The sequence below is a fragment of the Electrona antarctica genome (genome assembly GCF_951216825.1).
Source record: "Electrona antarctica genome assembly, chromosome: 12".
Taxonomy (NCBI): Eukaryota; Metazoa; Chordata; class Actinopteri; order Myctophiformes; family Myctophidae; genus Electrona; species Electrona antarctica.
In genome coordinates this window covers 3,153,242-3,166,312 of record NC_136793.1, presented here as the reverse complement: position 1 = coordinate 3,166,312, position 13,071 = coordinate 3,153,242, and the positions used below count along the sequence as shown (strand labels likewise).

Below are 13,071 nucleotides of genomic sequence, written 5' to 3'. Positions count from 1 at the left end.
GAAGTTCTAGATCAGGGGTTCTCAACGTTTTTGGCCGGGGACCCCCGGAAATGCTTTGGCCGTGGCTCAGCGGTCCATCCTGGGCCGTGGCTCAGAGGTCCATCCTGGGCCGTGGCTCAGAGGTCCATCCTGGGCTGTGGCTCAGCGGTCCATCCTGGGCCGTGGCTCAGAGGTCCATTCTGGGCCATGGCTCAGCGGTCCATCCTGGGCCATGGCTCAGCGGTCCATCCTGGAGCTCAGCGGGCCATCCTGGGCCGTGGCTCAGCGGTCCATCCTGGGCCGTGGCTCAGAGGTCCATCCTGGGCCGTGGCTCAGCGGTCCATCCTGGGCCGTGGCTCAGCGGTCCATCCTGGGCCGTGGCTCAGCGGTCCATCCTGGGCCGTGGCTCAGAGGTCCATCCTGGGCCGTGGCTCAGCGGTCCATCCTGGGCTGTGGCTCAGCGGTCCATCCTGGAGCGTGGCTCAGAGGTCCATCCTGGGCTGTGGCTCAGCGGTCCATCCTGGGCTGTGGCTCAGCGGTCCATCCTGGGCCGTGGCTCAGAGGTCCATCCTGGGCCGTGGCTCAGCGGTCCATCCTGGGCCGTGGCTCAGAGGTCCATCCTGGGCTGTGGCTCAGCGGTCCATCCTGGGCTGTGGCTCAGCGGTCCATCCTGGGCCGTGGCTCAGAGGTCCATCCTGGGCCGTGGCTCAGAGGTCCATCCTGGGCCGTGGCTCAGAGGTCCATCCTGGGCCGTGGCTCAGCGGTCCATCCTGGAGCTCAGCGGTCCATCCTGGGCCATGGCTCAGAGGTCCATCCTGGGCCGTGGCTCAGAGGTCCATCCTGGAGCTCAGCGGTCCATCCTGGGCCGTGGCTCAGCGGTCCATCCTGGGCCGTGGCTCAGAGGTCTATCCTGGGCCGTGGCTCAGCGGTCCATCCTGGTGCTCAGAGGTCTATCCTGGGCCGTGGCTCAGCGGTCCATCCTGGGCCGTGGCTCAGCTGTCCATCCTGGGCCGTGGCTCAGCGGTCCATCCTGGTGCTCAGCGGTCCATCCTGGTGCTCAGAGGTCCATCCTGGGCCGTGGCTCAGCGGCCCATCCTGGGCCGTGGCTCAGCGGTCCATCCTGGGCCGTGGCTCAGTGGTCCAGGCACCTTGGCTGGTAATCCAGTCTGGCAGAGTGCCGCGGGTTCGACTCCCGATCGCGACGGCCTTTACTGCATGTCACCCCCCCCCCCCCACCCATCTCTCTCCCCATTTCCTGTCAGCCTACTGTCTGTCCCTCCATAAAAAATATAAAATAAAGGTGAAAGCCAAAACATTCAAAATAAATAAATAAATACAAATATAAAACAGCAAAATAAAGTATGATTTGCGGGGGTCTCTGCATTTTCAGGAGGTGAAAACCCAACAAAGTGAAATCCCCTTCCAGAGTGGAAATCTTTGAGAACGCCATTTCCTCCCGTCTCCACGGAACACAGGCAAAACGGTGAATGCACAAAACGTGTGGCATCGTGGCTCACGTCGGCTCACAACGCACATAATGTTACATTGATGCAGAGCCATATTATGATATAATAAGTTCCTATACAATGAGCAAGCCTCCCTCCTCGCCTTCAGAGCGCCGCTCATCAGCGATGGTGAATGTAAAAAGCCTTGTTGTGATAGGCGGCAGCAGCGTTTATGTAGCCGCCCTAATGTATAGTATAATAATATAACCATCCCGTGGCGCCTCGGGATGCCCACCCGTAGAAAGCAGGCCACAACTCCGTTGGAGTGTCAGACTGTCAGAACACTTTGTCATTCAACTCCGTTGGAGTGTCAGACTGTCAGAACACTTTGTCATTCAACTCCGTTGGAGTGTCAGACTGTCAGAACACTTTGTCATTCAACTCCGTTGGAGTGTCAGACTGTCAGAACACTTTGTCATTCAACTCCGTTGGAGTGTCAGACTGTCAGAACACTTTGTCATTCAACTCCGTTGGAGTGTCAGACTGTCAGAACACTTTGTCATTCAACTCCGTTGGAGTGTCAGACTGTCAGAACACTTTGTCATTCAACTCCGTTGGAGTGTCAGACTGTCAGAACACTTTGTCATTCAACTCCGTTGGAGTGTCAGACTGTCAGAACACTTTGTCATTCAACTCCGTTGGAGTGTCAGACTGTCAGAACACTTTGTCATTCAACTCCGTTGGAGTGTCAGACTGTCAGAACACTTTGTCATTCAACTCCGTTGGAGTGTCAGACTGTCAGAACACTTTGTCATTCAACTCCGTTGGAGTGTCAGACTGTCAGAACACTTTGTCATTCAACTCCGTTGGAGTGTCAGACTGTCAGAACACTTTGTCATTCAACTCCGTTGGAGTGTCAGACTGTCAGAACACTTTGTCATTCAACTCCGTTGGAGTGTCAGACTGTCAGAACACTTTGTCATTCAACTCCGTTGGAGTGTCAGACTGTCAGAACACTTTGTCATTCAACTCCGTTGGAGTGTCAGACTGTCAGAACACTTTGTCATTCAACTCCGTTGGAGTGTCAGACTGTCAGAACACTTTGTCATTCAACTCCGTTGGAGTGTCAGACTGTCAGAACACTTTGTCATTCAACTCCGTTGGAGTGTCAGACTGTCAGAACACTTTGTCATTCAACTCCGTTGGAGTGTCAGACTGTCAGAACACTTTGTCATTCAACTCCGTTGGAGTGTCAGACTGTCAGAACACTTTGTCATTCAACTCCGTTGGAGTGTCAGACTGTCAGAACACTGTCATTCAACTCCGTTGGAGTGTCAGAACACTTTGTCATTCAACTCCGTTGGAGTGTCAGACTGTCAGAACACTTTGTCATTCAACTCCGTTGGAGTGTCAGACTGTCAGAACACTTTGTCATTCAACTCCGTTGGAGTGTCAGACTGTCAGAACACTTTGTCATTCAACTCCGTTGGAGTGTCAGACTGTCAGAACACTTTGTCATTCAACTCCGTTGGAGTGTCAGACTGTCAGAACACTTTGTCATTCAACTCCGTTGGAGTGTCAGACTGTCAGAACACTTTGTCATTCAACTCCGTTGGAGTGTCAGACTGTCAGAACACTTTGTCATTCAACTCCGTTGGAGTGTCAGACTGTCAGAACACTTTGTCATTCAACTCCGTTGGAGTGTCAGACTGTCAGAAGACTTTGTCATTCAACTCCGTTGGAGTGTCAGACTGTCAGAACACTTTGTCATTCAACTCCGTTGGAGTGTCAGACTGTCAGAACACTTTGTCATTCAACTCCGTTGGAGTGTCAGACTGTCAGAACACTTTGTCATTCAACTCCGTTGGAGTGTCAGACTGTCAGAACACTTTGTCATTCAACTCCGTTGGAGTGTCAGACTGTCAGAACACTTTGTCATTCAACTCCGTTGGAGTGTCAGACTGTCAGAACACTTTGTCATTCAACTCCGTTGGAGTGTCAGACTGTCAGAACACTTTGTCATTCAACTCCGTTGGAGTGTCAGACTGTCAGAACACTTTGTCATTCAACTCCGTTGGAGTGTCAGACTGTCAGAACACTTTGTCATTCAACTCCGTTGGAGTGTCAGACTGTCAGAACACTTTGTCATTCAACTCCGTTGGAGTGTCAGACTGTCAGAACACTTTGTCATTCAACTCCGTTGGAGTGGCAGACTGTCAGAACACTTTGTCATTCAACTCCGTTGGAGCTCAGACTGTCAGAACACTTTGTCATTCAACTCCGTTGGAGTGTCAGACTGTCACAACACTTTGTCATTCAACTCCGTTGGAGTGGCAGACTGTCAGAACACTTTGTCATTCAACTCCGTTGGAGTGTCAGACTGTCAGAACACTTTGTCATTCAAAAGCCCGATAGGGTTGCGTGCTCTAGTCTAGGTTTTTCTTATGTCTTTATGTCGTGTTTCCCAAAAAAGGACATTGGCCCGATTGGCTGCCATGCAGCCAATCGGGCAGCAGACAGGCTTCTGTGTGCTGCCTATAGAGGGCATGTATGTGCGGCACTATAAGTCTTACACTAAACGTGTTTGAGAAACCCGGCCAATGCCTGTTCGCGTGCGTGTGTGTGTGTGCGTGTGTGTCTACGTGCGTTACCTGGGAACAGTCGGTTGATGTCGGCCTGCAGCCACGTCCTGAAGACCTCCTTCTGCTGGAGGTCACTGAGCTGCTGCTGACAGGACTCAAAGACCTCCACCATCTGACTGGAGAGCTGCACACACACCCACACACACACGCACACGCACACGCACACGCACACACACACACACAGTAGAAGGACTAACTGACCGTGTCTGTGGCGTAGGGATACACAGTGAGGGGGAGGGGCTAACTGACCTTGTCATAGTGGGAGGGGCTAACTGACCATGTCATAGTGGGATGGGCTAACTGACCATGTCATAGTGGGAGGGGCTAACTGACCTTGTCATAGTGGGAGGGGCTAACTGACCTTGTCTGTGGCGTAGGGATACAGTTTGCTGTGGCTCCGAGGCAGCGGGGGGGTCCGGGGGGGCGGGTCCTCCTCCTGGCCGGAACTCCCTGCTGTTACGGCTGTCAACATTATTACAAACGTTAAAAGGGATGACGACATAAAAATACATACAAATACATTTACGTTTCTGTACTTTTTCTTATTTTTTGTTTAGGTTTTCTGAGCTCAAAAGAGCGTTTCAGTCCCGCCCCCTTGCATGACGACGCCAGGCCCCACCCCCTTTCATGACGACGCCAGGCCCCACCCCCTTTCATGACGACACCAGGCCCAGGAAATAATTCCCAATGCATTTTCCTCATAGACATATCAAAAAGTATTTATTTAAAGAACTTTTAAGCGTCGTACGAAGCCAACTCGAGTCGTGACAAATCATGACAAACAAACACAATATTTTGGACCAAACAAATAATTACAACGAAGAAAAACAACAAAAACGTTGTTGTTTGTTGTCAGGATGTGTCACAACTGGAGTTGGCTTTGTAAGACGCTTAAAAAGGACTTTAAATAAATACTTTTTGAAAATGAACAGGGAATTATTTCCTGGGCCCTGGTAGGGGGCAGGACTGGGCCCTGGTAGGGGACGGGACTGTGACGCTTTATTGCACCCAAAAAACCCTGAACATTCAGTAGATGTTCTGTGAGGTTTTCTGACTCAAACAAGTGCTCTGGTTTTCCTGTGGAGCGTGATGTAAGAGCCAGCAGCAAATCCCATATTTGGCAGCAGATGTCACTATTTTCACTTTTCGTGCCTTGTTTTTCATTGCAGCTCAAAAGGCTTCACAGACACAGAGAAAATCCCAAAGTTTTTTTGGGGTGTAATTGAACCTTGAACTTGACCGTTCAATGTCATGAATAGTTGCGTTCATTTTGGGGTTTTTGAACAAACATTGGAAAGTTACAATTTGTATTTCCGTCTCCAGGGACGTCCAGAGAGTTAGAGGGCACTTTTGGACCAACAATTGCAGAAAATAGCAGATCTACAAGCTCGTAGAGCTTGTAGATCGTAGAGCTCGTAGAGCTCGTAGAGCTTGTAGATCGTAGAGCTCGTAGAGCTCGTAGAGCTTGTAGATCGTAGAGCTCGTAGAGCTTGTAGATCGTAGAGCTTGTAGATCGTAGAGCTCGTAGAGCTTGTAGATCGTAGAGCTCGTAGAGCTTGTAGATCGTAGAGCTCGTAGAGCTTGTAGATCGTAGAGCTCGTAGAGCTCGTAGAGCTTGTAGATCGTAGAGCTCGTAGAGCTTGTAGATCGTAGAACTCGTAGAGCTCGTAGATCGTAGAGCTTGTAGAGCTTGTAGATCGTAGAGCTCGTAGAGCTTGTAGATCGTAGAGCTCGTAGAGCTCGTAGAGCTTGTAGATCGTAGAGCTCGTAGAGCTTGTAGATCGTAGAGCTCGTAGAGCTTGTAGATCGTAGAGCTCGTAGAGCTTGTAGATCGTAGAGCTCGTAGAGCTCGTAGAGCTTGTAGATCTGCTATTTTGTTTTACTGGAAAATGTGGTGTACGACGTGGATTCCGAAACAAATTAGTTCAATGCAAAATGCTGCGTTCAAGTTCAGGAGACTTAAAGGGATATTTCACCAAAACCAGAGCAGAACTCCCACCACGGGACTCGGGCAATCAATTAATACAGTTGCAACCACTATACTAATTAGGGGTGTCGGGAAAAAAATCGGTTCGAATTAGAATCGCGATTGCCGTTATGAACGATTCAAAATCGATTCATAATTTCCAAAAATCGTTTTTTTTTTTGCTGTAGTCACAGCTGAGGTGTGTCTGTCAACGAGGAGCCAGCTCATTGACAGACAACAGGCATCAAGGCAACTCCTTAGTGTGAGTGTGTCTGTAGTGCCTAACACAAGTAAGACGCGCAAACGCGGGAAGCGAACGCAGCTCGTAAATTGCAATAACAACAATTAGAATAAATTACGTACTTTTTTTTAAGCTCTCTTTTTTTTAAATTATTTTTGTAAGTGTTTTTTTTAAAGATTTTTTAAGTTAAGTTTTGTGTGTGTGTGTGTGTGTGTGTGTGTGTGTGTTTTGTGTGTGATACAGCCGTGCCCTCTAGTGGCGGGCCGGTGGTGTTACAGCGTGACACACACACACACACACACACACACACACACAGACACACACACACACACACACACACACACACACAGACAGTTTAGGCCAGCTTCTATAGTTAGTGAAGACCAGCTCAGTGGCCTTGTGGTTAGAGTGTCCGCCCTGAGACTGGGAGGTCGGGGTTCGATCCCCGACCGGGTCATACCAAAGACTGTAAAAATGGGACCCAGTGCCTCCCTGCTTGACACTCAGCATCAAGGGTTGGATTGGGGGGTCAGTCCCTGCGACATACTAGTGTCATGTCCAGGGGGTGTACTTGTACATCAAGCTGCCTCACGCTACAGAAACAGGAGATAGGCTCCTGCCATATGGGCCTCATGTTTCGGCAAGGCTACTTACTTACTATAGTTAGTGCTCACTGCGTTCGCAACAAGTGATTGAGTTCAACCTGTGCAATACATTATGGGTTTCTTTCTGCATACTTTGCACGTGTGCATTTTTACTAATAGCTAGCCTAAACCTACCAATTATATTCATTTTACTGCAGTTTTTACTTGAATGTATTGTTCTGGTAACTGAGTGAAGAGAGTGTCAGACTCAGTCAGAAGTTAAAACGTTTTGTACATGTTGTCCTGGATTGACCTGTGTGTGTTCAATAATTCAGTTGATAAAACATTTACAATAAGCTTTTTTTTAAGAAATGTACTCGTGCCACAAGACTGGAGCAGATCGTGATGAAATCCTATGTATTGAATCGAGAATCATTTTGAATAGAGAATCGTTTTGAATCTGGAAAAATCGTTTCTGGATTGAGAATTGAGTTGAATCGAATCGTGGGACACCCAAAGATTTCATCAAAATTATTCCCTAATATGAATGTCAAGTATTTCATACAGCTTAAGTAAAACAATTATGAACTATCCCTTTAAGAAAAAGGCAATCCTCTTGAATGCTGCCCAGAGTAATCTAGTAAGAGAGTAATGACACTCCCGTTGACTCTCATTGTAACAATGGAATGCGGAAGTGCTCATTCTATCTCAATGGAATAGTTCCAGCCATAGGAGCAATGTTTGGAACTATCGCCCAGAGGCACCCGCTTTGCGGCGAGATCAAAGCGTGTCACCACTCTCTTACTACATTACTCTGATGCTGCCTAAAGGGGCATTACTCTGATGCTGCCTAAAGGGGCGTGTCACCACTCTCTTACTACATTACTCTGATGCTGCCTAAAGGGGCGTCACCACTCTCTTACTACATTACTCTGATGCTGCCTAAAGGGGCGTCACCACTCTCTTACTACATTACTCTGATGCTGCCTAATGGGGCGTCACCACTCTCTTACTACATTACTCTGATGCTGCCTAATGGGGCGTCACCACTCTCTTACTACATTACTCTGATGCTGCCTAAAGGGGCGTGTCACCACTCTCTTACTACATTACTCTGATGCTGCCCAAAGGGGCGTCACCACTCTCTTACTACATTACTCTGATGCTGCCTAATGGGGCGTCACCACTCTCTTACTACATTACTCTGATGCTTCCTAAAGGGGCGTCACCACTCTCTTACTACATTACTCTGATGCTTCCTAAAGGGGCGTCACCACTCTCTTACTACATTACTCTGATGCTGCCTAATGGGGCGTCACCACTCTCTTACTACATTACTCTGATGCTGCCTAATGGGGCGTCACCACTCTCTTACTACATTACTCTGATGCTGCCTAATGGGGCGTCACCACTCTCTTACTACATTACTCTGATGCTGCCTAATGGGGCGTCACCACTCTCTTACTACATTACTCTGATGCTGCCTAATGGGGCGTCACCACTCTCTTACTACATTACTCTGATGCTGCCTAATGGGGCGTCACCACTCTCTTACTACATTACTCTGATGCTGCCTAAAGGGGCGTCACCACTCTCTTACTACATTACTCTGATGCTGCCTAATGGGGCGTCACCACTCTCTTACTACATTACTCTGATGCTGCCTAATGGGGCGTCACCACTCTCTTACTACATTACTCTGATGCTGCCTAAAGGGGCGTGTCACCACTCTCTTACTACATTACTCTGATGCTGCCTAATGGGGCGTCACCACTCTCTTACTACATTACTCTGATGCTGCCTAATGGGGCGTCACCACTCTCTTACTACATTACTCTGATGCTGCCTAATGGGGCGTGTCACCACTCTCTTACTACATTACTCTGATGCTGCCTAAAGGGGCGTCACCACTCTCTTACTACATTACTCTGATGCTGCCTAATGGGGCGTGTCACCACTCTCTTACTACATTACTCTGATGCTGCCTAAAGGGGCGTCACCACTCTCTTACTACATTACTCTGATGCTGCCTAATGGGGCGTGTCACCACTCTCTTACTACATTACTCTGATGCTGCCTAAAGGGGCGTCACCACTCTCTTACTACATTACTCTGATGCTGCCTAAAGGGGCGTGTCACCACTCTCTTACTACATTACTCTGATGCTGCCTAAAGGGGCGTGTCACCACTCTCTTACTACATTACTCTGATGCTGCCTAAAGGGGCGTCACCACTCTCTTACTACATTACTCTGATGCTGCCTAATGGGGCGTGTCACCACTCTCTTACTACATTACTCTGATGCTGCCTAATGGGGCGTGTCACCACTCTCTTACTACATTACTCTGATGCTGCCTAAAGGGGCGTGTCACCACTCTCTTACTACATTACTCTGATGCTGCCTAAAGGGGCGTGTCACCACTCTCTTACTACATTACTCTGATGCTGCCTAAAGGGGCGTCACCACTCTCTTACTACATTACTCTGATGCTGCCTAATGGGGCGTGTCACCACTCTCTTACTACATTACTCTGATGCTGCCTAAAGGGGCGTCACCACTCTCTTACTACATTACTCTGATGCTGCCCAAAGGGGCGTCACCACTCTCTTACTACATTACTCTGATGCTGCCCAAAGGGGCGTCACCACTCTCTTACTACATTACTCTGATGCTGCCTAATGGGGCGTCACCACTCTCTTACTACATTACTCTGATGCTGCCCAAAGGGGCGTCACCACTCTCTTACTACATTACTCTGATGCTGCCTAATGGGGCGTCACCACTCTCTTACTACATTACTCTGATGCTGCCCAAAGGGGCGTCACCACTCTCTTACTACATTACTCTGATGCTGCCTAAAGGGGCGTCACCACTCTCTTACTACATTACTCTGATGCTGCCTAAAGGGGCGTCACCACTCTCTTACTACATTACTCTGATGCTGCCTAAAGGGGCGTGTCACCACTCTCTTACTACATTACTCTGATGCTGCCTAATGGGGCGTCACCACTCTCTTACTACATTACTCTGATGCTGCCTAATGGGGCGTCACCACTCTCTTACTACATTACTCTGATGCTGCCTAATGGGGCGTCACCACTCTCTTACTACATTACTCTGATGCTGCCTAAAGGGGCGTCACCACTCTCTTACTACATTACTCTGATGCTGCCTAATGGGGCGTCACCACTCTCTTACTACATTACTCTGATGCTGCCTAATGGGGCGTCACCACTCTCTTACTACATTACTCTGATGCTGCCTAAAGGGGCGTGTCACCACTCTCTTACTACATTACTCTGATGCTGCCTAATGGGGCGTCACCACTCTCTTACTACATTACTCTGATGCTGCCTAATGGGGCGTCACCACTCTCTTACTACATTACTCTGATGCTGCCTAATGGGGCGTGTCACCACTCTCTTACTACATTACTCTGATGCTGCCTAAAGGGGCGTCACCACTCTCTTACTACATTACTCTGATGCTGCCTAATGGGGCGTCACCACTCTCTTACTACATTACTCTGATGCTGCCTAATGGGGCGTGTCACCACTCTCTTACTACATTACTCTGATGCTGCCTAAAGGGGCGTCACCACTCTCTTACTACATTACTCTGATGCTGCCTAATGGGGCGTCACCACTCTCTTACTACATTACTCTGATGCTGCCTAAAGGGGCGTCACCACTCTCTTACTACATTACTCTGATGCTGCCTAAAGGGGCGTCACCACTCTCTTACTACATTACTCTGATGCTGCCTAATGGGGCGTGTCACCACTCTCTTACTACATTACTCTGATGCTGCCTAAAGGGGCGTCACCACTCTCTTACTACATTACTCTGATGCTGCCCAAAGGGGCGTCACCACTCTCTTACTACATTACTCTGATGCTGCCCAAAGGGGCGTCACCACTCTCTTACTACATTACTCTGATGCTGCCCAAAGGGGCGTCACCACTCTCTTACTACATTACTCTGATGCTGCCTAATGGGGCGTGTCACCACTCTCTTACTACATCACTCTGATGCTGCCCAAAGGGGCGTCACCACTCTCTCACTACATTACTCTGATGCTGCCTAAAGGGGCGTGTCACCACTCTCTTACTACATTACTCTGATGCTGCCTAAAGGGGCGTCACCACTCTCTTACTACATTACTCTGATGCTGCCTAAAGGGGCGTGTCACCACTCTCTTACTACATCACTCTGATGCTGCCCAAAGGGGCGTCACCACTCTCTTACTACATTACTCTGATGCTGCCTAAAGGGGCGTCACCACTCTCTTACTACATTACTCTGATGCTGCCTAAAGGGGCGTGTCACCACTCTCTTACTACATTACTCTGATGCTGCCTAAAGGGGCGTGTCACCACTCTCTTACTACATTACTCTGATGCTGCCTAAAGGGGCGTGTCACCACTCTCTTACTACATTACTCTGATGCTGCCCAAAGGGGCGTCACCACTCTCTTACTACATTACTCTGATGCTGCCTAATGGGGCGTCACCACTCTCTTACTACATTACTCTGATGCTGCCTAAAGGGGCGTCACCACTCTCTTACTACATTACTCTGATGCTGCCTAATGGGGCGTCACCACTCTCTTACTACATTACTCTGATGCTGCCTAATGGGGCGTCACCACTCTCTTACTACATTACTCTGATGCTGCCCAAAGGGGCGTCACCACTCTCTTACTACATTACTCTGATGCTGCCTAAAGGGGCGTCACCACTCTCTTACTACATTACTCTGATGCTGCCCAAAGGGGCGTCACCACTCTCTTACTACATTACTCTGATGCTGCCTAATGGGGCGTCACCACTCTCTTACTACATTACTCTGATGCTGCCCAAAGGGGCGTCACCACTCTCTTACTACATTACTCTGATGCTGCCTAAAGGGGCGTGTCACCACTCTCTTACTACATTACTCTGATGCTGCCCAAAGGGGCGTCACCACTCTCTTACTACATTACTCTGATGCTGCCCAAAGGGGCGTCACCACTCTCTTACTACATTACTCTGATGCTGCCTAAAGGGGCGTCACCACTCTCTTACTACATTACTCTGATGCTGCCTAAAGGGGCGTGTCACCACTCTCTTACTACATTACTCTGATGCTGCCTAAAGGGGCGTCACCACTCTCTTACTACATTACTCTGATGCTGCCTAATGGGGCGTCACCACTCTCTTACTACATTACTCTGATGCTGCCTAATGGGGCGTGTCACCACTCTCTTACTACATTACTCTGATGCTGCCTAAAGGGGCATAACCCTAACCCTAAAGGGGAATTACTACATTACTCTGATGCTGCCTAAAGGGGCATAACCCTAACCCTAAAGGGGAATTACTACATTACTCTGATGCTGCCTAAAGGGGCGTGTCACCACTCTCTTACTACATTACTCTGATGCTGCCTAAAGGGGCGTCACCACTCTCTTACTACATTACTCTGATGCTGCCCAAAGGGGCATAACCCTAACCCTAAAGGGGAATTACTACATTACTCTGATGCTGCCTAAAGGGGCGTGTCACCACTCTCTTACTACATTACTCTGATGCTGCCTAAAGGGGCGTGTCACCACTCTCTTACTACATTACTCTGATGCTGCCTAAAGGGGCGTGTCACCACTCTCTTACTACATTACTCTGATGCTGCCTAAAGGGGCGTCACCACTCTCTTACTACATTACTCTGATGCTGCCCAAAGGGGCATAACCCTAACCCTAAAGGGGAATTACTACATTACTCTGATGCTGCCTAAAGGGGCGTGTCACCACTCTCTTACTACATTACTCTGATGCTGCCTAAAGGGGCGTCACCACTCTCTTACTACATTACTCTGATGCTGCCCAAAGGGGCGTCACCACTCTCTTACTACATTACTCTGATGCTGCCCAAAGGGGCGTCACCACTCTCTTACTACATTACTCTGATGCTGCCCAAAGGGGTGTCACCACTCTCTTACTACATTACTCTGATGCTGCCTAATGGGGCGTGTCACCACTCTCTTACTACATTACTCTGATGCTGCCTAATGGGGCGTGTCACCACTCTCTTACTACATTACTCTGATGCTGCCTAAAGGGGCGTCACCACTCTCTTACTACATTACTCTGATGCTGCCTAATGGGGCGTCACCACTCTCTTACTACATTACTCTGATGCTGCCTAATGGGGCGTCACCACTCTCTTACTACATT

General features: G+C 48.9%; 1 protein-coding gene across 1 annotated transcript in view; it reads right to left on the bottom strand.

Moving 5' to 3' along the window:
* The window catches only part of LOC306933693 (poly(A) RNA polymerase GLD2-like), a 43,519-nt gene that overhangs the window by 15,582 nt on the left and 14,866 nt on the right, over nt 1-13,071 (bottom strand). The window contains exons 5-6 of the mRNA XM_079516003.1: nt 4,428-4,528; nt 4,076-4,190 (exon numbers count right to left, since the gene is read on the bottom strand). Of these exons, the coding sequence (XP_079372129.1) occupies nt 4,076-4,190; nt 4,428-4,528 (216 nt within the window). The remainder of the gene's footprint in view (nt 1-4,075; nt 4,191-4,427; nt 4,529-13,071) is intronic.